Source organism: Falco naumanni, chromosome 11, assembly GCF_017639655.2.
Source record: "Falco naumanni isolate bFalNau1 chromosome 11, bFalNau1.pat, whole genome shotgun sequence".
Lineage (NCBI taxonomy): Eukaryota > Metazoa > Chordata > Aves > Falconiformes > Falconidae > Falco > Falco naumanni.
Window position 1 is genome coordinate 15830052 of NC_054064.1, and position 27703 is coordinate 15857754.

At 40.3% G+C, this 27703-nt stretch overlaps 1 protein-coding gene across 1 annotated transcript in view; it reads right to left on the bottom strand.

The window, feature by feature from the left end:
* The window catches only part of SLC44A3 (solute carrier family 44 member 3), a 40669-nt gene extending 13272 nt beyond the window's left edge, over nt 1-27397 (bottom strand). Inside the window, exons 1-12 of the mRNA XM_040610680.1 lie at nt 27135-27397; nt 26790-26897; nt 24173-24315; nt 23443-23579; nt 21982-22075; nt 20357-20526; nt 19735-19824; nt 18940-19064; nt 17146-17332; nt 9059-9224; nt 2933-3089; nt 333-416 (exon numbers count right to left, since the gene is read on the bottom strand). Coding sequence (XP_040466614.1) covers nt 333-416; nt 2933-3089; nt 9059-9224; nt 17146-17332; nt 18940-19064; nt 19735-19824; nt 20357-20526; nt 21982-22075; nt 23443-23579; nt 24173-24315; nt 26790-26897; nt 27135-27161 — 1488 coding nt within the window. The 5' untranslated portion in view covers nt 27162-27397. The remainder of the gene's footprint in view (nt 1-332; nt 417-2932; nt 3090-9058; nt 9225-17145; nt 17333-18939; nt 19065-19734; nt 19825-20356; nt 20527-21981; nt 22076-23442; nt 23580-24172; nt 24316-26789; nt 26898-27134) is intronic.
* Between the last annotated feature and the right edge of the window lie 306 nt (nt 27398-27703).

Consider the following 27703-nt stretch of genomic DNA (forward strand, 5'->3'; position numbering starts at 1 on the left):
GGACCCTCTGTATTTCAGTAGCCTGTCTGGCACAACAAAACCTTAAGTCGTCTTACCTACAGAAACAGCACATGACCCTCTGAAAGGGTTGTCTCAGGCTGTATTAAGTTTTCTAGAGTTTTGCACTGTGCATGTTTGTCAGCTCCCTGTTTCCCTGCAACAAGTTCCATCTACACTTGAAACGTGTTCGTTTAGTTTAGGTGACCAGCAGGAAACTCTGGCTTGCGTGCACTGGATGTTGCTTTAGTCGTGCTAAGCGGAGCTAGCATTCACACACGGTTTCTAGACTAGGTATGCAGACAGCTGAGTGACAGAGAGATGATAGAGTGTACCTGGTTAAAGTATCTTAAGAAACTTTCCTGGCACCAAAACCAGCAGAAACAGCACTTGAACAGGCACTTTGCACATGCACTCTCCTGCAATAGAATGAAATGTTTGGTTACTGGACACAGAATTAGACCCAAACAGACTGCTATTTTAGAAAAACTTGTTTTTCAGGTGACTGACTCCTCTAATAAAACATTCACTTAGGCAGCAGATATTTCCTTTAGGATTACAGGAACTGTTTTTAATTCAGACCCTTCAGTATTAATGACTGATGAGCTGAGCATTTTTTTTTTTTCTTCCTGTGGATGGAAGATTCTTCTCTGGGAAAAGAAAATAAGTGCTGCAAGCAGCTTTATGAGCTAACAGCTGCTTGGAGAACAAAACAGGCAGGCAAGTCAGTAACCCTTACAGTACTTTGCAGTGATCAGGGAGTACACTGACAGATTTTTAACTTTTTTGTTTATCAAAAAACATTCACAGTTCTGAAATGAATGGTACCCTAATGAACAAAAATAAAATGAGCAGAAGGAATTGTATGCACACGTGTGTGTATTGACTCAGAGCATACATTATTTTTTCAGGACAGGAGGAAGAAGCATGTATTAGAACAGACCATTAATCTATATTAATTATACACAAAAAACAGCAGCAAAGCTCAGTGTTTTTTCCACCCCCTCCCCCACCCCCATCACATGATAAGCTCAGAATTGTTCATCATATAAAGATTTTGCCAAGCAAGACAAGAAAAAGGCATCTTGGTAGCCATGGTAGCCTTCCAAATGTAATAACTGGATGTTTTCCTCGGCAAAAGGAAGTTCAGTTCAGTGATACTTGAGACTTTTTAACCTTCTTTTTCCAGAGGTCACAATGTTTTTGTTTTGTTTTGGAAAGCAGAGCTATATGAAAACCTCAGGTCCCCACAGCTACCACTGTTTGTGCAGAAACCACAAACCTCCCAACTTTTTTCCAAAGAAGTTCTTGAAAATATTCCAGGAATAATTCCTTTAAAATGGCAACTGTACATGCAAATTCCTGACAGCAAAGAAATACTTTTAATCTTGCCATGTATTGCCGGACAGATGATTTTACTAAAACTGTATCAATCTCAGTAAGTACTCTTTATTAAAAACCTAGAGCAAGGGACTTAACTGCCATCTCTTCTCTGATTCTGCTTGAAGACAGCTGTGTACAACACATCTGCGAATTTACCTACTGTTCACAGGAAACAGCAGCATTTTTTGCACGGGTAGCAAAGTCTGGGTGAGCTCTACACGAGTGCAGCATCACTTCTCCATCCTTTAGTATCACTACTCTGGCCCTTTGTGGAAGACAGCCTCAATGGAAAGGGGCCATAGCCTATCCTTTCTCCCATGGGAAGGAGCAAGTTTACTTGGGGGGGGGGGGGGCGCTCCTTCAGCAGACAGGGGACATAAGGTGGCCAGAGCACTTTATAGCCTCTTTAGCAGCAGCTACGGCTATGGGCCACGTCACATCCTCAGCTGAATGCTCGGCAACTGGACCAAAAGGAGCTCGTACTGCACTGCTATAGACACAATACTTCCTTTGCTAGTTAAATCTTTTACAGCTATTCGTGTTGCAAAACAGTGTACCCAGCAAGACTGCTTATTCTGCCTCCTCTAGAGGTAGAAAACTATCTTCTGTCTAGCCCAGCTCATCTCATTCATCAATCATGTTTAAAGAAAGTTCCTAGCTGACCCAATGCACCGAGCTTTGTAACAAAGGCTTTCGCACAAAAGTGACATAAACCCAGACACTTACAGAGCTTTCAGGTAAGGGGCATTTATTTAAGCAATACCAAACTATACCCCATAGACATGCCTCATAGGTACCAGGGATGGGGAATATAAATACCCTGTTATAACTATACATAACATGCTTGAAGGCCAAGGTAAGCTCTAGAGGAAAGACCTGAATTTAAAAACTTTGCCTAACTATTCCTCTAAAATCAGAGCTGTGCAGTCATGACAGTCCTCTCTCCTTGCCAAAGTGCCAGAGCTAACTGCAGTGGTATGTTTTCAGCAGAAGAGAAGAGATGCAGAGATGTATGAAAGATAGAAAGAAGGGAAGCAACAATCAAAATAGTCCAGCTGTATTTTTTATATACCTTAAAAGACGTGGTTTGGATCCTACACAAATATCTGGAATAGTTCCTATTTCATACATTCTTTCTATAAACTCCCATTACAAGGCAGACGACATATTTTCTGTATGATATTTTATATGCAAGAATTAATGTTCTTACCTTTGCTTTTTTTAAGAGTTATGATGCAAAATTTTTAAATAGAGCATTCTGCCAAATTTTCCCTTTATTTTTAATAAAAACTTTTATATACAAACACTAAATAAAGGTAGGTTTTAATGTCATTTTTTTCTGCTTTTAAAGTTATCTGAGTTGACAGAAAAAAAGGAAGTACTGATATCTGAGTTGGGGGGGAAGCTTTCTTAATGAAGGAAGTGGTATAAAATATAAAATCTACATCATGTCATCCATCTTTAAGCAAGAAGTATATTCTTCACGCTATTTTTTTCATGAATCTCACCTTCTAGCTACTATTTTTATAGTGTTACAGAAGTATACACCTACCTTTTGTTTTAGGATACTATAAAGGTACAAGAGAATAATCCTTGGGATTCTCAGTATTGTGATTAGAAACGAGCCTTTTACAGCAGTTCCTAGATGATAGCAAAAAAGAACTGATATGGAAGACAGGACTGGGTGAGATGGTGGGCTATTTTTATTTCTAGAAAGAAAAAAAAATTTAAAAAAGTTTTTAGAAACTTATTTAAGACAAAATACATTGTATCTTTTTCAGTATTTGGAAATTTAAAGAATTAAACTTGAACAACTCCAGTTTTCCTACCGAATTCATCTGAATGTTCACTTTAGTCAAGAGGAAAGCAGTCAAGTGTATAACTTATATTGGATTAATTCTTAAGCAATGACTGTTTTGATGTACCCAGTAATGGAAAAAGATCTAGAAAAAACCTTAAGTGAACAACATTTAAGAACACTTCTTTGAATACCTGTTTCCAGTTTCTATCACTTTTCTTATTCTCAGCAATCTTCTATTTGACTGTTGTTTCTGCAAGATTTTAGTCTGAAAGAATGAATCCGCTATGTAGTAAAATTAAAACTAGAAAAAATATCATATGCTCTCTACGTGTAAAATTGAAATCTACTATCCACTTTTATTGTTGTGATTTGGCTGAATTTCATTTGAATTTTGCTCACATAAGTACTTTTTTTTTTTTTTTTCACTGAGCAGGATTTGTTTAAAATAGAATACACAAAAAAGGAGTATCACACTATATATTTAAAATTATAATTCGGCCTAAACCCCTTGTAAATATACTGCACACTGACCTGTATTGTTTTGGAGAAATAATGTGTTTCCTAAAATTGAAAAGGAAAGACAAAAAATTGGCCTAAAAACAAGTTTTATTCTCTTAGTTCCTTTATAAAGGTCAGTTTAATGTCAATCATTTACAGAAAGTAGTATGACACAGCTCTCAAGAATTTATATAAAAACCAGGAAATGAACTTAAAAGCCACTCCCCCACCCTCTTCAAATGCTGGGGGAAAAAAATAATCAAATAGATTAACACTATAAATACCTTGAAAAAATGTTTCACAGCATTAAAAAAAATACTGACCAGTCATAAATAGCCTTTCTATAAAGCAACTCTTCAGCAGCTGGCCCAACCCTGAAAAATTTTACTTAGGCAACAGAACCAGCAGCAGTTTGACTAAATATTAAGTAAAGATCAGACCTTATAGCACAAATAAGATGTCCTATTTTCATAAGTGATTCCTTCAAAACCTCCGTTACCTTGAAAAATTAATAGCTTGCACAAGAAACTGAAAAAATAAAAAGGCAGTGATAAAAGTGACTGGTTGGGACTGAAAAGCTCTGCGAATATATTTTTATTAAGTCCTCACTTCAGCAAGGATTTAAATCATACATGCTATATCAAGATGGGTATCACAGTTCTGCAAGAATCCTGAAAGTATCGCCACAGTCCATTCAAAACACTAAATACTTTGCAGCCATGAAGTTGTATTTAAATATGTGAATATACCACATTATTTTAAGTAGGAAATTCCAGCAAATCATTTGCTGCATTTATTATTTTTGGTCTTACAACTAGGGGAACAGCTTGGGGGATAGTGGAATCTTATACTGAATAAGGTAGTTTGGGGTTTTTTAAGTCATCAGGTTTCTGTGATACTCCTGTATACATCACAACATAGATGAGTTATTCTATCCATGTAGCACCACTGTTTCCTTTTCCCTCGCACACTGCCTTACATATGACAGTCTTGTCAGATCTCAGAATATAAGAGATTAAGTTTCTGCAAGTTAAATGTTAACCAAAGGTGAGAAATACAGAAAGGACAAAGTTTACTGTTGTGTTAATAATCTACTTTCTACTGAAGAGAAAAATGAAGAAGGTTTTTGATACTTTTAATAGGACTGATTAATGAGTAGGAATGTCAAGTTTAGGTAAATTTCTCCACATTCGGACGCTTTTCCTAGCAAAGGAATTCTCACAAGAACAGGGTGTGACAAGGTTTCTTGCTTTGCTTCCAAACAGATTAGAAAAAGAACAAAGATTTTCCTTGTAATTCTGGCTCAGGGTAAGAAACATAGGAAAATGGCTAGCTAAACACAACAGATGATGCTTTTGACTCTAAACAAGCTGAAGATTGGCTCAATCATCCACACCCAATTACCCTTAAGGATGAAGTTTCACCGAGATTTGTACATTATATGGCTGCAATCCTGAAATTACTTTAGCCCAAGCATAGAGTCATGCATACGCATAAACTTTTGTGGGCAGTTCATACGGTGCAGCGAATTCTGTGTGCAAACTCCACTGCATGCACACAAGGTATTGGGGAAAAGCAGGACTCTGCCTGATAGAACTGGTTACAAGACTCAGCAGGGCCACAGCTTGCTTTTCCTCTTTGGTATTCCTCTTTTATGTTACCACCAAATTGCTTGATTTACATAGAACATTCCTATTCCAAAATCCTGTGAACCTGTACTCAATACCACATCATTTCTTTAACAATTTTCTTTCTTCAGTGCTGCCAATTGTCTTTATTTTCTTGTGAGCTCTGTGACACTTCCTTAACACTGAGTTTCTTGAATCAAATGATCACATATACTTCTCAGCTTTCATTTTAAAAATGCTTCTTTATGTAAAGAAAAAAAATGTAATTTTGGCACACCCAAAAGACTTAGACTTTTGAAAGGGGGAAAAAAGCATTTCTTTAAAAGCCTTTCCTTCTTTTCAGAGCTGTACTTATAGTTTTCTTCAGTCCTGCCTCATTTGTTTCAAAGACCACCTACAAAGAGATTTAGTGTAAAATACTTCAGAAGCGTTAAGGAATGGATCATATATTCCTCAAGTAAATAGGAATTGCAGCATTTAAACAAATATAATAAATTACAAGATTTGTAATAAAAGAGACATTATCAGACTAGCAGAGAACACACAGACTGTACCTCAAGTGCCCTTTTATCTGCTCTCAAAACCACAAGGGACAGGTCTGACTGCATCCACGCTGGTGTCTCTTTCACATGGGTTAGGTCAAGTACATAAGTAGGGCAAAGGATACCCATAAATATTGCAGACATCTTCGAAAAGGGAAGATAAATCCTTTAAAAATTTGCTCCTATTCCATCTCTCAATGACTTTGGTGCAAATCCATAAACTTGGATTTTTGACTTACTGGGAGATGTATGTACTTCATCGCCCAGTGAATCTATCGGAAGTTGTAGTGCTGAACACCTTAGAGTCAAGGGGGAAACCTCAGTCCTGCAAATGCTTATATAATTCCTTAAATTCAACCCTGTGCAGTGACATACACACATTTGGGTTACTGAATAAGCTCAGACACAGACAGGACATGACATGGATGCCTGTGATGTGGATCAAGTTACCATACCACCTCCCTTTAATCCCAGAGAGGGAAGAAGCTGCCCAGCAATAGTAACAAAGAAGGCTTTTTAAAAGACTGGAACCTTTCCACAAGTCATAGAAAATAACCATTAAGCAAAAAAGTTCTATTTATTTCAATAAATTAATAAAATCTTTCATGTATTCATGTTTCATCTGAAATAAAAGGCGGCAAAATCCATCTTCAGTGGTGGTATGACAGGTCAAACATACGTCACCTTTAAAGCTGATCCAGCTAACATGCCCCCCCCTGCCCTCCCCATTTGCCGCTCCAGCGTGGCTGCTGGCTGTGCAGCACGCTGCTGCGTGTGCTGTGAAAGGAGACTGCTGCAGGGAAGGCTGTGCCATTTCCCTGGAGCACTTACAAGCAAAGAAGAAAGCCTCTCTGTGAGGTATCATAAACAAACTCTTGTGACATGCCTTTATGATGCGGCCCCAGGGAATACATTAAAAACACAGAGCAGACAAGCTCAGAATTGCTGGAACAGCTCGAGATAACCCTTGCCCTTGATGGTGCGACTGCTCTTGCAGCTAACCGTCCTCTCCCCATTCCTGCACTGCCCTGTGTCCGCAGATCTGTGCTGACAGCCTAAGGGCCAGGAGAAGGGATTACCACTGCAGAAAAATTGCATTGCCCCTTCCAAGCACAACTCTCAACACAGCACATGTCACCTGGCAAGCAAGAGGAGGGCTCGACAGTAGATGTACAAAAAGATTTCAATACAATTGGGTGCAGGAACCTTCTGTACTCTGTGGCCGGTTCCTGCAGCAGTAAAAAATAGCTGGAAAGCGGAAGACTTAAGAGAGCAGTAAATGTTATCACAGTGGTTTCTACAGGTGCTTCCCTGCTCTGTAAGAAGATATAGACAGTGTCTCTTCCTTGGGGATTTAGATGGTGTATTGTACCAAAATGCCTTGCGGCATGCAACCCAGTAAGTCAGCAAAACTGCTTTTCTTTCCTGTGCTTTCTCAAGCAAGCCAATTTATACAAACCCTTAGTGCCTCAGGATTTAGCCACTAAAGCTGACTCAATTGCTAAAGCTTGAAGTAAAGCTTTTTTGAAAAAATTTAAAAATTTAAATAAATTTGCTTAGAAGAGCAGCCCACCACCCACAGAACAACAGCTAGGCTAGTTACTTGTGTTGAGAGCTTCAACAGGAAAAAGGAGATGACATAAGAAATGCAAGTTCCTCCTTTTTCAGGTCTTATCATGGCATGTAAACCAGTAGTGTGAGACTACGTCGCTCTGCAGTTCTCAACCTTTTCAAAAGCAGTATTTTAAGTTTGACCTGCCCTTTTACTAGCACCAGTTCAGTGGCACGGCTGTTGGCTGCATAGAGAATCCTAGCAGAGACAGTCTCCTGATACATGTGTTAAACACCGTCCTGCCCGGGTTTCTTGGAGGGGATGACAAAACATTGCTTAGTACAACGGTGGCCACTGGCTGTTACCATGTCTGCCAGCTTTGCTGCTTTGGCTGCCGCGGGAAATCCAGGGGAAACAAGCAGGGCTGCTGTCTGTGCAGGGCAGAGGGGCACAGACCATTTGGAAACCTTGCAGCAGGAGGCCCTTCCATCAGCAGCTGAAACAGTCAGGGATACATTCTAGAGACCATCAACAGAAACCTGCTACCCCAGTTCTGGAGAAGCCCATAGCCTCCTTTCCTGGCCACCTGAGCCCGATGGTCCTGGGCAGCTGTGGCCTGTGCTCCAGGGTCCAGGGTCCCCAGGCCCTCTGCCACCAGGCTCCCTGACTCACTCTCACATCACCCTTCTCAAGGGCTAATTTTCCAACAAATTGAGATTATCACCATATTCCTTCAATACAAAATGAAGATATGCCTTAAAATGCCAGTGTTTTTCACAGATCAGAAAATCTCATCGCTGGGCATAAAGAAACAGAACAATCAGGTGAAAGTATAAAATACTTATGAGGAAATTTTTTTTTCAGGATACTACTCTCTTCACTGTGAAAAAACTCAACAATGTATTGTGAAATTTAAATCTTACCCTGCAATGGCAGAATAGCACTGCTTTAGTGCACGAAACCAATTTAATTTCATTTTACAATATAGCAAGTCTAAAAAACCAGTATACATCATGAAAGTAGATATTTTTCCTTCTTTCCCCCACATTTACGTTTCAGACAATATAAAATTTGAGGAAGTTTGTTCACACATCTCTAAATTCTTAACAGTGGTGTTAAAGCATTTACAGTTAACTGAATATATCTGCACAGAATAAATAATTTTTAAAAAACCACAAAACAACAACAACAAAAAAGCCCGAGTAGCAAACTAGGCATTTTTGCAGTCAGAACAAATGGAAACCCAAAGCAGGGATGAACATGTAGGAAGAGGTCGAACTGCCTACGAATACACAAAATTACCAAGGAGCTATATATTGCATCTCCATTTGGAGCTAATGCAGTCTCCTGGAAAAGGGTGACATGCAGCCTGTGCCTTCCGAATGGCAGTCTCACCAGTCAGCTGAGCTCTAGTGTCTTGTACCAAGCTCAGTTTGGCCTGGTAACTCCAGAAGTGGGGGTGAGTCACATTAATATACACATTGTAAAATCTTACTCAAGATCATGCAGCAAGGAACATTATTTCATATTAAATTGGATTCCAAGATACTGACATAAACTGCAGTCTGTAGTCTATTCAAAACTATTTTGCCTAGAAAAAGACTAAAGTAAATGCTGGAGAATCCCCAAAACGGTACGGGGGCAGTTCTATACTCACCTGTTGAAGTAACAAGTAACCACTGCCCCAGCAACTGTCATTTGCTGACAGGCAAGAATGAATTCACTGGTCCAGATAAGGCCAACGAAATGATACCATGCCATGTAGCAAATTCCAGTCAGAGCTCTGTATTCTACTTGTCCTCCTGAAGTAGTCTGTGCAGTACCTGGAGGTGGGATTACACCACTGTATTATTATAACACACCAGACAAAAGAAAAAAACAACAAAAACAACACCACAACAAAATGAACTACATCTAAGTGCTTCTGTACTCTTTTCCTTAACTTTTCTTCAATAAAATTATATTAAAAAAAAGAAATAGCACCTGAATTTATCTATTTAACGGAGTCAGAGACCCAAAATTTTGTAATTCAAATAGAATTTTGAAAAATGACATCTTACAAAAAGCAAAAGCTTGGCTTTAAATTGGGATTGAGACAGAGCTGCTAATAAAAGAACAGCTATGAATTAGTAAAGATTTCTGAGAAAATATTACTTAATGTTTCAGTAATCAAATGATTCAAAAGTAACTGAGGTCTTAATTTTCTTCATTCAAATTTGAAATAAGCTCATAGTCAGTTATGAAATGCTTTAGATTTTTTCTATAAGAAGCAAAAGAGAAAGCAGAAAACTTAAGGACGCATAACGTACCATTGCAACAAAATAAAATTATTATTTTAATTACTATTACTAATTAGAAACATGGCAAATAGTTTGCTGCTCTCTATACTTTGCAATCTTCGTGCAAAATACTGGCACGTACAGGTAGCCTCTCAAAAAAAAAAAAAAAAAAGACAAGACACCTGTATGGGAGTATATGGTCCAATGCTATGACTGTATTCAGGAACCTTGACAAATTCACTTATTCAATTTCCAAAAATTTGCCTCCACTTCTGTTAATGACAAATAATTCATTCCATATTCAGTAGGTGGCTTTTCACAAAAGGTGGGGGTAAATCAGATAACTTAGCAACCAGACCTTTGTCTATGCAATCCTATTTATGCCACTTGACTCTGAAGTCTATCAGGGGATAATGGCATCTGGACATTTGTTCCTAGGGAAAAGTCTCTAGGTGCATGAACTGCTATTTTTTTAGTTTACCAAGCCTTATCTATTAACCTTAAAGATAAACACGTTCACAGAGTAAAATGAACTCTGGAGGTGAGTAGTTTTTTATTCAAACTCCATGAAAGAAATAGAGATGGAATTGCCTATTACTGGCAGAACAGCATTATAACTTAAGCTTTAATACTTCATGTATTCATTTGGTGGACTCGGCAGTGTTAGGTTAATGGCTGGACTTGATGATTTTAAAGGTCTTTTCCATACAAAATGATTCTATGTTCTCCCACAGGACAGCACTCCACCTTCAAGTTCAAAACTACCACAGATACAATGTTATCTGTGAAATGGTTCACTTATTTCTCTCCTGTTTTTTTTTATAGCCACAGAGTTCATACTCAAGGATAGCTGAAAGTAAAAACAATAACAATTTGCTTTCAGCAATACCATCAGGTTTAGACAAGCTTTGTAAGTCTTCAGAACCAAAGTCTGTTTGTCTGTAAATTATTAACAATATTCATCTACTCCATCGTAGCACTGCAGAATTATTTTAAAGTGTTTTGAAAGGATCAAAAAATGTTATGTGGGCACATAAACACAGACATGTATTCTAGATATTTTATTTTCTGAAACTTTATCAGTTTTAGCCAAACAGGCAAGCTCTTTGCAGTGCTGTATGGTTGGTCACCCACAGAAATATTGTTGCTTCCATTATATTCAAATTTATTTTAAGCCTTTGAAAAACAAGATATTTGATAGTGTGAAAAAGCTACTACTCAGATCTCTTCTCACAAACTCTCGGCCACTCCTCCCCATCACATGCCTCCTTGGTTTTAAGCTTGGACACAAAAGCTTTTTTTGCCCTTTTTTTTTTTTTTAAGGGGAATATTTGAGGATGGATTCATTTCTTCGCTAAACTAAACTAAACTATGCACTATACCATTCTGAATTCATGGGATTTTTCATCTCCCTTACTTATTCCAGAGGTTCTAGACTGTCATTTTCCTGCAGCACTCACAACCAGCCAAATATGCTCATTAACTATAGCCTATAGCACTTACTGAGAGAACTTATGTAAATGAGAGGTCAATGAGATATAAGAAGGTCTCCTACCTCTCCATTTTTATGCAAAGACATTATGCCATTTGGTAGCAGAATTAAGCATGTTTTTCACCATACAATCCACCCAAACATTTCTTTTCCAAAAAAGGCATATTTCAGGCTTTGCCTTTGTATCATTGAGGCTGACAAATGTACATATGGTAAACTAATTCTGCTTGCTTTTTACCAGCCTGCTGAAATAACCACCTGCAGTAACAACAGTAATGGCTTTGTCTTTCCTGGCCAATCTTACACATGTGCTTGTGCACAGTGCTGTGCTCTGCTGCATAGAAATCGGGCACACACACCTGTGAGTTCACCATTGATCACTTTGCTGTCTAGGTATGGTAAAACTCTTGTTACTTCATGGAAATCTGCTTACCAATGTAAACTTCTGTGTTCAACTGATTCCCAGTTGTTTGGGCCTACCACGCAAGCGTAATTTTGTCAACAGAATTACACGCAATGCTATTTTTCATATGTCAGTCTTAGTAGCACAGGTAAACTTTAAAACTATCCTAGATACACTGTTGAGAAAAGTGGGTGTCATTTTCTTCATCACTCCTCTGTGATCTATCTGTTCACAGAAGTTAAACTTTCTCAACAAAGCCTTGAAATATGGTTTAATTTGTCAACAGAATATTTTTCTCCAACTGCATAATCACGAATCTTGCTGGTATACACTCTTAGTGATAACATTAAGAAGTCAGTAAAGACCTGAAGTCCCTACAGCTGAATCACCGAATCTGAAAACCTCTGATCAGTACAAATGTTGATCTGCTGCAAATACTTCAAAAGAAGTGTTGTTAGCAAGGCAAACAGGCATAAGTGTTTGCAGCAGAATTCAGAAGTTTCTCCACCTGACCGCAGCCCAGTGTTGTGCCATTATGTCAGTCAGCACAGCAACTCAGTGATACAAAAGGCAGTGTGCACACGCAGTTTCATTAGCTACATTTTGGTACTTTTAGACTTATGTCAGATGCTCTTACTCAGCAACTGCTGCTGCAAGGTTTTGCTGATGCCTGAAGCAGTAGGCGGCTGTAAGGGACAAAAATTCCTGGCAAGTCTAGTCCAGCAATTTCCTTATCAGAAACAAAGAACCACTGACCAAAAAATACTGAGAGCCGGTTTATCAGTTCCTGTTAACATGAAAATATGATGCACCCTTCCCACTGCAAAGTGAAGAAAAGTTCTGGCATCATACATTGAATCTTCATGCTTCCTGCAACAGAATTTATTGTGTTATTTTTTCCATTAAGTGGTATTTACAGCTAAGCTAGCTGATTGTAATTGGAATGTCAAAGACCCTGCAGGAAGTACTTTTTTATTGCTGATTTTGCTGCTGCACAGCTTTATGTGGCATTTTTATTGCTCACTTGCCTGTAGGATGCACCTTCATTACATGAGAATCTCACACTGCCTTCTCATCCCACATTACATGCATAGTATTTATGCCATGTGGACTTCACAGCTCCTGCACACTGGGAAGCTGTGCCACATGGCAACCTCAGTTCTGCAGTGAGATATTGCACAAATTAGCAAACAATAAGACTCAATAACCCTAAGACATACCAGCTTTTCCAAAGCACAGCTGAATTCCATTCCTAGCCAGCTAATGGTTCTAACTGGTGCCATTGTTAGTGCTGTCTCAGGTCTGGTGGAGTCTTGGCATTGCTCCTAGTTTTCTAGGTCTGGAATTCACTCAGTCTCCGCTTACGGATTCCGAATTACCAAGGTACTTAAGCAGGTGCCTACCTTAAAATGCCTAAGCAGTCCCACTGATTTTAATAGGATTATCCTTGTGTTTCAAGTTAGTCATGTGCATAAGTACCTTTCCAAGTGCGGGCTATAGTTTTCTACAGCTCCCAAGAAGTTAAGTCTTTTCTCAGAGTAACACTAACTTTTGGAGGGGATGTAAATAAGGTCGCATAATGATCAGGTGCACCACAGCTGAAGCAAGGATCAAGTGCTCCAGAGCTGTAAGATGCAGGGATGCTATAAATATTATATAACTAGTGAAGATTCAAGCAAAATGTTAAGAACAGGTGCAGCACAGCAGCAAGGCAATTTTACTTGCCTCTCTGTATTAGACAAAAGACTAGTGTCTTCGTAAACATTTCATTTTTTCAGCTTTCTTGGTATATTTGCATTTTAAATTTCTGCATATCCCCAGAAAATATATTTGTGAAAACAACAAGGCAAAGTGTCAAAAACCAAGAAAACCATCACCTATATTTTACACTGAATCCTGGATAGGCAGCTATTTGTCAATGGAGAAAACAAATTGCTCAAAGGGAGTAAATATCTTGGGAAACCTTCAGAGAAGTACTCTTAGCTGTTGCAAAAACCTCAAAACTCAAAATCAAAAGACACATCTTCCATTTACAGGGCAATTGCAGAAAACCTGTAGAAGACACAAAACACTTTTGCCAATGCGTTATTAACCATACAGTACTACAGGTACTTGTTTTTACAGGATGTGTAAGTGCTCACCATCCTAGAACAGCAAAACAATCCCCAGTGAGCCACCTTACTGTGAGCTGCTTTAACAGGCAGCGTTTCAGAGGACTCTTATTTCGGTTGAAAATTTGAAATAAAAATCTAAAGAAATATTCTGAATACCAAATCTAGTGTACTGTTCATTTGGCCAAGTTTTGAACCACAAAATAAATCTGAGGCACAGTATGGACTGGAAATCCAAACAACTATCATACTTCTTGCTGACACCGACCTCCTATGTCACGTCGACAGATCTCAATCTGAGGGCCGGATAAAAGCTCCCCAGATCATTAAAAGGCTAAAATTGCCATTGTTGTCTTCAAACTCCTCTCAGCAGGAGTTACTCTGTAACCAGAGTGGCTGTAAACAACCAGCAGATTCGGAAGAAACTTTCTCACGCTCCTCCATCGGCACCTAGCGGGCACTGGTGCTGTGTCATGTACGTGGTACTGACAAACACCTCAGCCCCTGAACTTTGCTAACAAGTTTACACCTGCTGGGCAACAACTGCTACTATTTAACATAGACAGCCTAACAAAATCAGTAATTACAAGTTATTAAATTAATAGAACAGAGTTTTAACTGGAAAAATAATCGAATATGGAAAGTTGTACTTTTCTATCTGCATTCATGCTTAGCCCGTAGCTTAGAATTGATTTGGATTATTTATTATCAAATGCACTTTCTCTTCTTAAACATTAGCATGTTAACTGTTAACAGAAAAAGCTTACAAGGACTGATGACTATACTAAAAACATCCTGGCAGATCTCAGTCAAAACATATGTTTTACTAGAATCCTCATATGAGCAATATATTGACAGTTAAGTGCCTGGAAATGACTTTCCCTTCTTATGCTAAATCTGCAAAAAGTCAATTCTTTCAAATCTGAGAGCTTCCTAGAAACTTTGGCATAGCTCTACTGTGCAGCAAGATTATGCTACCTTCTGTACTGTACTGTTTGTATCACTCACTGGAAACATCAGCACTCCTATTATGCTAAGGAAAAGACAAAAAATAAAATACCTCTGAGTTAAGAGACATGTGCTGTGCTATGAATGTAACAGCAGGTCATAAACGGTTTGAATCCTACGCTCCAAGCAGGCAGAAAAAAAAAAAAGTTGCATGGAAATGTCTAGCAGGAAACAGAATATAGTCAACGAAGGAAAATGGCACAACATGGAAAAAGCATAAAAAGCCTCTCCAAGGCATTTTTCATTGGATTTTATTTCTCAGTGAATACATGTAGAATTTGCTCTCAGATATAATAATGCAAGTCACTACTCCTGTGAAGCTTGTAAAAGCATCCAGGAAATACCTGGCTAGCTCCCCATCCTGCACTCATCATCAAGCTGTTTCTGTCATATGAACTAAAATATTTCTGCTCTTCTAATGATTGCTGAATTTCCAAAAGCTTTTGAATACAACAGTCTCAGCTGGCATTTTCTAAATTTAGGTCTAACAAGGGCAAGCTTCACATCCTTATGCGTGCATATCAAGAGTACCAGTGAATTTTCCTGTGGGTAACGGGCCAGCTCAGCTTAACATCAAGGATACAATATTTCCTCTAACAGTTATTGTCAATTATATATTTAGAAAATCTGTGGGTCATAATTAATTTTATTTACCTGCTATTAGACTTACTATAGTTAATGTTTATCTTAAATTGCATCTGATCCAAGCAGGTGCATGAAATGAACAGCTGGTTGATAGCTCAGGAGATGCTCCTTTCTATAAAGAGCTGGTCTGAACCAGTGATAAGGTACCCCACAAGGCCAGTTTGAAATCACTGCTGCCTGGCTGGTATGTGCATAAATGAGATGAAGATTTTACAGAAAAGGTAACAACCACACAAAGCTGTGTCTAGCACATAATGCTGCCTCTGTAAAGGGAAAATCCAACCCACAGGAGCATGGAGAAGGAATATCCATGACACCTAAGGCAAACTGAACCTGCTTGACTATTTAGTCAGCCAGGAACAACTCACAAAGAGACTGCAGGTCGGACATTTGGCCTTGCTGGGTCTGTCCCTTTTGCAGCAGAAGCAGGTTATCAACCAGACATAGTGCTTCAAGCAACCATTTCTGACAGACATGAGCTACTGGGGGAAAGGCAGCAGAGAGACCCTCTCACAAACCTACATGACTGTCCAGTGAAAGCTGGAGGGAAACACACCCTAGCCTAGCCTAAGCAATGGGTGAGTGATTTGCAATGCCAGCATGGACTCAGACAGATGGAATCTCATGTTACAAGTGAAGGGGGTCTTGTATAGGGCCAAAATTAACAGGGTAAGAATGAGATGGAAGCAGTTGTGATAGAAGAGGAGTAAGGTACCTGACCCATGGAGGTGGGAAATACTGCCAGTTTTGCCAATGGGCTCAGCTGCAGAAAGGTTGAAGGCTTTTCTGGCCTAATAGGGATCTGGAAGCCTGTATAGAGGAGCTACTGTAGCCACTGTCTCAAGGGATGGTGGAAACAGAAGATAAAATAAAATGGGAAATATGGGAATGACAAACAACTGCCTCCATCCACATCAACTCTACAGCAGCTCCAACCCAAAGAACAACAACTGACCCTAGCAGTGGTCCTGGAAATTTAAAATTAAAAAAAAACCAAAACAATCTCCAAATCACAATGCTTCCTGGGTATAAAGGCTAATGTCTGCATGAGGAGTTATCCCCAGAACTACACAGAGTTGAGCTTCCCTTTGGTTGATGTTGCAGAGAAGAACCACTCCCTCCTTCCACTGGATGGTGTGATGCTGGGCCAAGGGACAGTGTCCAAATTACCCCGCTTCAATCAGTGACAGATCTTATAGCGCTATATCCCTCAGTAGTACCACTTCCATACACAAAATCTGTTCTTATAGATCTTTCACAGTGATAGACTGTTTCTACAGAGCACCTCACCTACAACAGCAAGAACCTCTGGATTAATCCAAATACTGTCATACCAGTCTAAATAATAGCAGTTGTCACCGAACTACTGCTCAGAAACAACATTCTGCCTCCACGACAACTGGAGTCAGAGGAGACGAACATTCTTGTTTCATAACAACTGCACTAAAAGCTGTCTCTTCCCTTCTGTTACTTTCTTCATTTAAATACATCAAACACACACCATATCTACCACAATATAATCATAAATTAAATAACTGAGAAAGAACAACACTGAAGTCCAGTCCACATATAGGGGCAAAAATCTCTCTTCTATAGTGCTGTGACTCACAGAGCTACGGCAATGTCAAAGACTCCAACAAATGGGAGGAAAAACAGATAAAGAAAGAAAAGAGTAACACAGCTGGTGTAACAATGCTAGCCCACATTTTGTACACTAACACCAGGTGGTCCCACACTTCAGAAGTGAACTTAGGAAACAGAAAGCATTCATCCAAAAACATGGAAAGTTTACTTAAAACTACTTACCTGCAGTTCCCAAGCTAAGTAGCACAGCAACCCAAAACACCCAGAATGCAATGAGAATCAGAAAGGTCCAGACTGGTTGGAACAGGAGGAAAGGAATTCTGCCAATGATTTTACCAACAATCCGAAAAAGCTGTACAGTGAACTGAAGCCTTTTTCTCAGTACAAGTATAAGGGAAAGCAGAACAACCTGTTAAAGGAAATAAAAAGATGAATTGGTGGGTTTTTTCCTTAAGAAAAGTATCAACGTTGTCAAACGTGGGATCAGGGGGTATGTAAAGATTTCACAAGGACACAACAGCAAGGTATTTTACACAAACTTACTGCACACTGGAAAAGCTTTCTGAGACACTGCCTATATTCTCAAAGAGCCTGTGGCTCTTAAAATCTGGTTTTCTAAAATCATTACTGCTGGTTTTTTTTAAACAAAATAGGATTCAAAAACCTGTAATTCACCGGATGGAAGCAGTCTGTTTTGCTTTATAGCAAAAAGAAATGTACGTTACACACTACATGTTGCTTTCACATGCCCTGTATGTCATGAACATTTACACTTTCTTCCTACTCAGGTCAGCTTGCCACTGTTCACAATGGTAGGAGGACCAGTCCTTTTCTGCAGAAAGGACAATAGCACAACCAAACTAATTTGAGAGCTGTGTATGTACGAAAGCCAACCAGACATAAAATGAAAACTCATTCAAACAAATTATCTTTTTCCTAAATTAAAAAAAATCAACCAACAACAGCAAAACCCCAAGCCAAAACCTCCACAATGTCCCCAGTTCTTTGTATACAACAAGGAACCATGAACAGCAATTAAAAGAGAGGTTGGCATCTATATAGTAACAGATGCAACAAGTGACAGTTGCTTCACTAGTTTTCTTGCATGTTCTAGAAGGAAGCTACCGGCTTTGAAGAGAAGTGTAATCTGCAGCAGAAGGTGTTCCCATAGTTCTGCAGTCAGTTGTACTGGAACACACGTGCATACAAATAAACCTTTTCTTACTCCTTTACTATCAACAGAAGTAAAAAAGTCATAATTTACAGAGGATATGAAAAAAAAAAAAAAGTGATCTGTGACACATACGTATTTGTCACTGTAAACTGACAGCCTGCTCATACCTGGTGAATTCCAGTCTATGGATCTTACTCTGCTCTAAGAAAACAGAAGAAGAATAATTTTGACAGTATCTCATGAAGTACAAATTGCCTGTACACTCACATTGAGCAATGACTCCTTTAACATCGCGATATCAGAGTGAAAAAAATAAAAATCACTTTAAAAGTTGCAAGCCACACTCAGATTTTCTGTTGGAAAACAAGATCAGTAAGACAAAAGCAGAATTTAACCCCATAACCTGTGGCCTAGACACTGCTGCCTGTGCTTTACTACCCCTTCCACTGTCTAAAAGAGCTGCCACCCCTTTCTCCTGCTGACAGGGCAGGCTGAATCCACAGGTCTCACGTTCATATTGGGCCCATGCCCCTCTGTTCACTCAACATGACTCTCCAGTTAGCTGGTGCAGAGAGCGGCGATGGAATAAAATCCTTGCATTTCTACACCACCAGTGCAAACACTGCTTGTACAGGTCTGAACTGTGGCACAGCCCTATGCTGACAAACAAATGCCACAATGAAGATCTAAAACTATTTAAATGACTGTAAGCAGATCTTATAATTTATTCTCATTTTCACATTTGAAAGGAACGAGGAATTATTTGTACGGTTGCAGAACCACTGTAGTTCAAGTTTTCAAGTTACAGCCTCTGCCATTGCTTAGGGTAAAATGCTACTTACGGTAACTATTGTTGAGAAGATAGCATATCCAAGTAGAAACTTGACATTTTCCTTTTCTGTTTCCAATTCAGTGCTGGGATCGTTCCTGTAGTCGTAATAGAGCCACCAGAGAACACCTGAGACAACTGAGCAGACAGGAGCAGCGTGAGGGGGGGCAGTGCTCCCCCGGCTGTGGCACACTGCTGTTGGTAGGCTGTCACCTGCACGGCCACCCGCGCCAGCCGCTCGCCCTCCCGTCTAGCCCCAGCTCAGCTCACAAATAGTGTCACGCAGCAGAGAGACAGTATCAATGATCACAGAGAAAATTCACATAATGGCCCGTTAATCTGAGGTAAAACCACAGCAGAAAGTTTGGTTTCCTTGCAGTTATTCTAAAGGTCAGGCATGCAATTTCATTGAGGAGACACAAAGCTAACTTTCATGGAACGACAAGCTTTAGCTGGACACATTCCTATAGTTCTCCCTTTCTAAAGCAGGCAACGGAAAAATTCACTAAACTTCCTTTGAAACAGCAGCATTTTCACAACCGCATTCATCTGCCAAAAGAAATGTTGTTTCCAGACATTTATAAAAACCCCAAAACCATCACCATCCCAACACTCAGCAGCTAGAACAGCACGGCCAGACCTTGGCACCAAAAAGCAAGCAGGGCTCAGCTTGGAAATGGCTCTGGTAAGCTTAAGGTTATTGGTGATGGCCATGGAGAAAAAGGATAGCTGTTTGTTACCGCCTCTCCTCCAGTTCAGTGAGATGATCTATGCAAGTAAGCATATGCTGAAAGATAAATATACTTACATAACAACCCAAATACAACCAGTGCAATCAAAGTATGGACCAGAAGCGTCCGAATGAATCTGAAGGCTAAAACCAGTATAAAAGTGAAGGCTGAAAAATACACAAAATTTTGAGTGTTACAACCCATTTAACTTTTATTTACTTTAAATATAAAATTCTTGTGTAATTTGGTCTTTTATTTTTAAACAGTGGTCTCAAAAGCAGCAGCATTTAGCAAAGCTGGCGACATTTTTAACATTTAAAATGCACAGTTATCTGTGCGTAACTTACTAATAACGAACTTATAACTGAAATATTTCACCTTGGAAATCACTAGCTTTTCAATAATATTTTGTTAAAATGTTCATGCTGATGCCATTTTTTTTCAACAAAAATTTCTTACAGTCGCCTGAAATTAGGTATATGATCATATCAAGGAACACAGAATCTGATACTTCATAGAGCTGTATTTCACTGATTTATTAAATGCCTTCTGACAAGACTCAATCGTTCTTTCTTAAAAACAACTCTGCCCAGAAAATATGAAAAAAAAATCACTTTTAGATTAAAAATATAAATAGAAACTTTTGAAATCTCATATTTTAATTGAATATTAATATTCACTTTTTATTTATAATCTTACCTAGCGCAAGGACAATCAGTCCTATTACAGTATCTCTTCCTGCCAATATTCCACTCAGAATTCGGTGAAAAACATCCATTTCGTTAACCATACTTATTAAGACAGACGCGTATTTGGAATAGCATTCAGGATTTCGTGGAACACATCGATTAAATAATGGAAAAGATTTACTGGAAGGTTAAAAAAAAAAAAAGTGGTAAAAAATATTAATCACTGGTCAAACAGTTTCAAATCCACAGAGATCAATTCCACCATTCTCTTTCAAGGCCTCTGCAGCACCCTGCCAGCATGCTCAACACAGCTGTGCAGCCACAGCTGGCCAGTCTGAGCTGTAACCCAGCAGGCATCTTCCCGGCCCAGGAGGAGACCTTGCAGATGGAGTCCGACACAACAGGGCACGGGGCTGGGATGTGTCTATGACACAAATCATAGTTCTGTGTTTGATCTGCAAAACGACTTCTAGCAGCGTGTGCCTGTATCACTCTACCACAACATCCATTCAAGATCAGCCTAGGGGGGAAAAATGAACTACTATCTCAATCACCATCAGCACGCAGCTCCTGTTCCCATTCTAGCCTGGCTTCACATGCTTTGCTCTCATCTGTTTATGCAAAACCTAAAATCATGCTAACGTAGCTGTAAGCTATGTTGTTGTAGAGAATTCTAGACCACAAACACTTTGCATTGCTCTTATGACATTTAAGCTTCCTAAAAGCCACATCAAAACAACGTTTGTAAGGTACAATTAACACCACCACATATTTACATACAAAATTATTTGGCACTCCCAGCCAAGCTTCCTGAATATATTTATTGTCCCACTTCAGCAGTGCTGCGCTACAAGACAGACTTATTCATACCTAAAAAGGAGAGGTTTTTTCATCAACAGTTAAAAACTTCTCTGACTAGCTTTGCTTCTATTATGAAATCTTACTTTGCAAGATGAATAACTTTGCTGAGTTCCTTGCCAAACAGGAAAAATCCTAAAATGTCAAAGAAATAAGTAAAACACACAGTATTTTTTTATCAATTTACTGCTGCTCACTTCAGTTTGTTTCTTTCCTCTGTTTTATCTTGTTCAGAGCAGATGACTTAGCTCAGCAAACACGGAGATTCCAATTCGTTGCTGTATTTTCATGACACAGTGGAATTTAAAATCGTGGGTTTAAGGATCTTGACTCAGAAATGCCAAATGTTAAAGGCAATGCCATCCGCAGACCTGGGCTTCAAGCCAGCTGGCTATGAAATTATTCTGATGGAAATTTCTGTGTTGAGGATAATAAGCAAGGCCCAAGACCACAGGTCCTCTTCCTTGGCATCAAGGGAGAGAGCAAAAGTCTGGGCAGGAAATTAGTTGCTCCTGAAATGGTGTTTATCTCCTGATTTGGAGACGAAAAATCTCTAAAGGGTAGAGGAATGCAGTCCTTGTTCATTTTGTGGTACAGGGCACTGGAGTGTCCACAGGCACATATGAGAACTCACGATGATACAGACACAAAAATAAATAAAGCAAAAACCATTCTGACTGTAAGGCATCAAGTCAAATACAAAACATATAAGGAACTAACAATCCTTTAAAAGCTGTTTGGGCTCACTGGTGTTGTAAAGTACCTAGTAATTCTTACCTTGGTGGAACTGGCAGTGTGGGACACAGCTCAGCTGCCTTTGGATTTACTGTGTAACTGGAAATGTTCAGGTTGTAAATACAAAGACAAGAACCTAAGAAGGGGAAAAAAACCATGGTAATGTTATTTACAGTTTTAGAGAAAACAAGTTATCAATCAAGTTTTATTTACACTTCTGCTTTGATTCCTTAGCAGGCCATATTCCTCTCCGATATTCCAGTGGCAAGGTAAATAACAAATGAGTTAATTGAGTAAATCTAAAGCAACCTCTGTGGAATCTTTTGCTTTCTAGACTTAACTATAGGTACCATTTATGGATCTTGCTGGAGGGCGGGCACACTATTTGTTCCACAGTGCGATACTTCAGCTCTAACCCTTACTCATTAAGATAAGGTAACAGAAAAACCTAAAATGACAGAAGCTACAATAGAAGAACTAGGCCACTCATGATTTAGAGTAGAATACATATCTATACAGAAACTTAACATTTTCTGGGCTCTAGGCTAAATATTAACAGGTACTCTGCTAATAACATTCTGCTCCATTACATAATGCTTCTGGGAAAGAAAGGCTGGATACATTGAAGCCATTCAAAACACAATAGTTTTCTCTCCCTGGAAATAAACAAGCAGTTCTAGCGTGTAAATGGGATTTCATGCAATTATATTCAGTTACACTGAAAATACTTATATAACATCACAGGTGTTTACAGCTTTCTGTACATATTAAATGATGGCAAACTACCCCAAAATGAAATTAAAACAAATGTTGTAAATTTGAATGGCAATGCTTTCCAAACAAAAAACAAACAAAAAAGAATGGAATTCTGACCTCCATTAGAAATAGCCATTAATATTCATATGGTCTGCAGTTTAGGTATACCCTACGGAATAAGGGTTAGGCCACAGGTTATTTTATTTACATGTTGGACACAAATGAACTGGAGCTGCCTGTTCTGCACAATCACTACTTGACATCATATCCATCTTGAACAGCAGAATAAAATAAAAAAAAATTCTAGGTGGAATAGCAAACTTTGGGATCTGATGTCTAAAGGGGTAAAAGCACTTGTGTATCTCTGGAATTAATAACTCCACCATAATTTTAACTAAATTTAAAAGAACCAATTGGACAAGTTTTGCAGATAGTGGATGACCTCTGTGCACCTACTGGCACCCGCATCAAACTACACTAGTTCATTCCCAGCAGCCAGTTTTCTGCTGCATAATCTCAGCTTTGAGCAGTAATTAATCAACAGTTTTTCAATTTGCATAAGAGGTTGTAACACTTCTAGAAACTATGGCTTTGAAATAAAGCAGAAACTAGACATTTTGCTTTCTCCTGCCACATATTGCTCAGGAAATTAATGGTAAGAGATTACTCCCTAGCATAGCAAACATAATAACAAAGTGAAAGCTGCTCTACAGATACAGTAAGATATTCATATTCCCTGTTGCACACCATTATTCCTTGCAAAACTCTGGAGGTCTTCCAAAGAGTTGAGTTGCTCTTGTGGACAACTAGACACACACAAGGATAGTGAACTGATTCTGAGGCTCTGCATTTCCAGGCCGCATGAATTCAGAAAGAACACATACCTAGAAAGAAAAAAAGATCCTGTTTTCAAAAAACAAGCTTTCTGATTTTTATAGGTTTAAATTTTGAGCCTTCTTTCCGTCTTTCTAAAGTGCTACAAAGCAAATGAAACTGTTTTTCCACACAAAATGGGAAAAAATGGAGTTTGAAGTCAGAAGCAGCAATTTGAGAACATGCTACATTTTTACACTTCATTTTATGATCTTAAACGGGATCAGAAGCTGCCAAAGTGGGTGCCATTCTATAAGGACTAGTTCATGGGAGTCAACAGGATGACTGGGAACTTCAACATGAAACTTCCGTAGTACGAAGATTTGCCATATAAAATGACTGCTGGTTTGGCTGAAGGTTTAACACCCTGCTCATGAAGCATCCAGCATAAAGCATAGCAAAGTAGCACAGTTTCAAATTCTATCTTAACTTTTTAATTTAGTTTCACCATTTTACACCATTCTCACACTTTTTTTTTTTTTTTTTTGCCTTTCAATACAAGCAAGTAAATATACACATATGTATATGATGGGCAACTAGAAGATCTTTATCTTATTAAGTTCTCAAACACTTGATTTATTTAGACATTATCTGATATACTTACTTTTTATTAGTCATGTCCTGTCCAGAAAGGGGTGCCCCTTTTACAGGAGTGTTCTTCCTACCACATATGTTCCCGAAGCTGTCATATCCAAGCACAAGTCTTTCTGCAGCACCAGCCATCACAGCATAGCCAGTTATAAACATCTGTTAAAATATTTTTAAATGTGAGATCATGCTACAGTAGCTTTTCCTTTCAATAAATACTCCTTTTAACCCATGCATTTTTGTCTTGTGGATGCACAGATTTAAATCCAAAATCCACTCCTCCGCACAAGGCCAGAGCAAGTCATATGGACGAGTTTAGCCCTATTGCCTCCTTAGAGCTCGCCATTGTCTATTGTTCAAAGTATATTAAGCAGAGTACCACAGGAGAAGAAAGATATGGGTCCTGGTTAAAATAATAGGAGAGCATTAGTAAGTTGCCACATACTGCCTCTACCAAAGTTCACGTGTCACTAGGCAAGGTCACTCAAACGGTAACTTTTTGTATGTGCTCGCTACTTGTCATTTTTCAGGGTGCCCTTCAAGACACACCTGGGCAACATATCTGCTGAAATGTTGAGCTCTTGCAGCTGCTAGTGAATTTAATCAAGGTCTATTTTAAGCACATAAAGTATAATTAAAATGCAGGTACCTGAAATTTCAGGAAGATGCATTCTTCAAACGTGTGAAAAACCCGAGGGAGCCACACTGTGGCCTTAGGTGACACTGCACTGATCTTTTAGATGCTCTGCTGTCAGATCCCTGAAAACCCCAGGGGCCACTAAGCACCTCCACTGGCCAAGGAGCAGCAACCTTAGTCAACATAAGACACCTAGCCTAGGAATACAGCTTAAATCCTGCCCATCTACCCCCTCGTGAGGGCCAAAAAGCCCCTTGAGAAAAACCTTTCCAAGTGCTAAGAAACAGTAATTCTTCTGGGAAGCTGGCAAGTCCTGAGCACTCCTTTATCCAAAGGCTTATTTACAGCACTCGCACTCCAGCTCTTGAAGAACTCAGTGATTTAAATGTCTCGTCTGTCCCGTGGGGTGTAAACCACATTTCACACACACCAAGGGCGATACACTAAGCTTTATGGCTACATGCCAACTGCTGGCAGCAGCAAGTGTTCTCAGTCCCACATTAACCACTACTACTTTGCATGGATATTGTTGAGTATCGGCTGCGCTGGAGACAGACTGCACATAACAGCTCCAGCACAACTGCTTCTTACTTAAGGTTTAGAGCCTTTATTTATCATTCTACTTTTAACACTTGTGACTAAAGATGAGATCTGGGCAACAACTGAATCTCATACACAAACATATAAATATGTGCTCCCTCAGTCCCCAGTGTAGCATCATTTTCACTTACACATTCACAGTCTAACTACTTAAATGATTATTATTTTTTTAATTTTGACTGCATGTTGATGCCATCTCAATACGGAGGCATTTGTAGAGACTCTGCAATTAACACTGACATACTACTTGTGGATGCGATATCTGTTACAGTGACCAAATATTTTCAGATTCAGTTTATTTACATAGCAAGTATGTGTTAATAATTAAATTGCTCTCAAAAGAAAAAGGAGAAATAAGCTGGCATTGCAACTCAACCTGAAATATCCTTTCAGAAAAATTCTGGCATTCCTTCTAAAGATGGATGTTACAGGTTCATTGCCATCAGTATATCAAATACTGTGTACATGTGAATTATTTTTTTAAAATGCAGAATGCTGGATACAAGCCATAAATATTGTTAAGTAATAGACGACATTATGGCTGCTGGAGGGGTGTGTCTATACATGCCAGTGACATGCATTTCTACAGAGTTACTAATGTGGTTTCAATTTTTTTCACTGTGTGAACAAATCAGTGTCACCACATTTATTAAAATCTTTTAAAAATAAGATCAAACAAAAGAAAACAAATACATGTATGCAATAAGCTATTTCACAGAAACTGAGCAATGAAAACAGTGAGAGAAAACAAATACAAATTCTAAATCCTCACCATCTGACAGGTTTAAATTTTGGCATTCTCTGCTGATCAAAGCACTAAGCATAAGGCAGTATGTAAAAAAACCTATCCTGCAGTATTCAAAATGCGTGTATATTCTTCTGCATTAGCTCCCATCATGAGTTATTCGGAATTGAATTGAAACCCGATTAATAGTGTATTCATGAGAATGCTGAGTAGCCTCAGATATATCATGAAAAAAAACATTCACACTTAAGAAATACAAAGCCTGTTGCCAAAAGCTTGCATGCTGTTCTCAGCACAGGAATGACAGTGACTTGATGTAACATCAGACATGTTGCAAGATAACAAGACTACGGTGAATGAGATAAGTAAAAATAAGGTCTCAATCAGAGCCTGGATTAATTTACACAAAAGTGAATTCTAAATAACCCTGCCCTGTGTATACATGGCATCTAAAGCATATGGGAAGAGCTTAGAAGTCTGTGTAAGACACCGCACCAAATGCCACCACAAAGGTCAGCTCTGCCCCAGCGCAGTGCTGGGACCCCACCGCCTGTGCCAAGGGTCATTTCGGTTTACATTTAGGGTGCCGCTGTGCAGCACCCCACCAACTCCGGATGTGACTCCTCTTTTCCAGAGAAAAAGCATGCTCACCAAACCAGCCCAGAAAAGGAAGAAGAGGAGCAGCCAGAGAGTGTCCGTGCACTTTCTGTAAACGGCTGGTCTCCACTCCCTCGGTTCGGAAACACCGTCTCCAGAATCCTAAACGAAACAAAGAAAGAAAAGGGGGAAAGCCGAACTTCCTGTGCAGTTACTGCAGACGGCTGGGGCTCCTGAGCGCTCACACCCTCGCACTCAGCGCCGAGCACCTGGCAGCTCCCCGCCCGCAGCGGCGCGGCCCCTCCATAGCCAGGAGCGCTGCCGCGCCCCGCGCCGCCCCGCACCGCCCGCCGCCGGCCCCGCTTTCTCTCCCCGGCCCCGCTGCGGCCCCGCGCTCACCTGCTGCCGGCCCCCGCGCCGCTCCATGCTCCCGCCCGCCGGGCAGGGCCGGGCCGCGCCGCCGGGCTGCGTGGGGGCGGCAGGCGGGCCTGGGGCGCAGCCGGCTCGGCGGCCGCGGCGGGGCGACGCTCGCTAGGGCACGGCACCGGCACCCGCCGAGCGCGCCGTGGGGCCGGGCCCGCCCGGGAGGAGCGGCCCGGCCGGGCGGCGGCAGCTCCGGCAGCTCCTCCTGCCGCTGTGGCCGGGCACTGCCGGCCGCGTCCCGAGCGCTCCCCCCGGGGCCGCACGGCGGGCGGGCCCCGGCCCCGCTGCCTTTGCGGGAGGAGACGGGATTGCGCTCCCGACGGCCAGGCGCCGGCCGGGCCAGGGGACGGTGGGACTCGGCTGCCCTGCGGCCGGGCGCTCACCTTCCCCGGGCCGTCGGGCCCGCTGCCTCCCGGGGCCGGGACGCGCCCGAGCGGCGGCCCCGCCGCTCCCGGGGCCCGCGCCGCGCTGAGGGGTCGCGGGCCGGCGGCAGGACCCTCCTTCCCGCGGGGCAGGGCTGGGGGCCGCGCCGGGGAAAGCCAGCT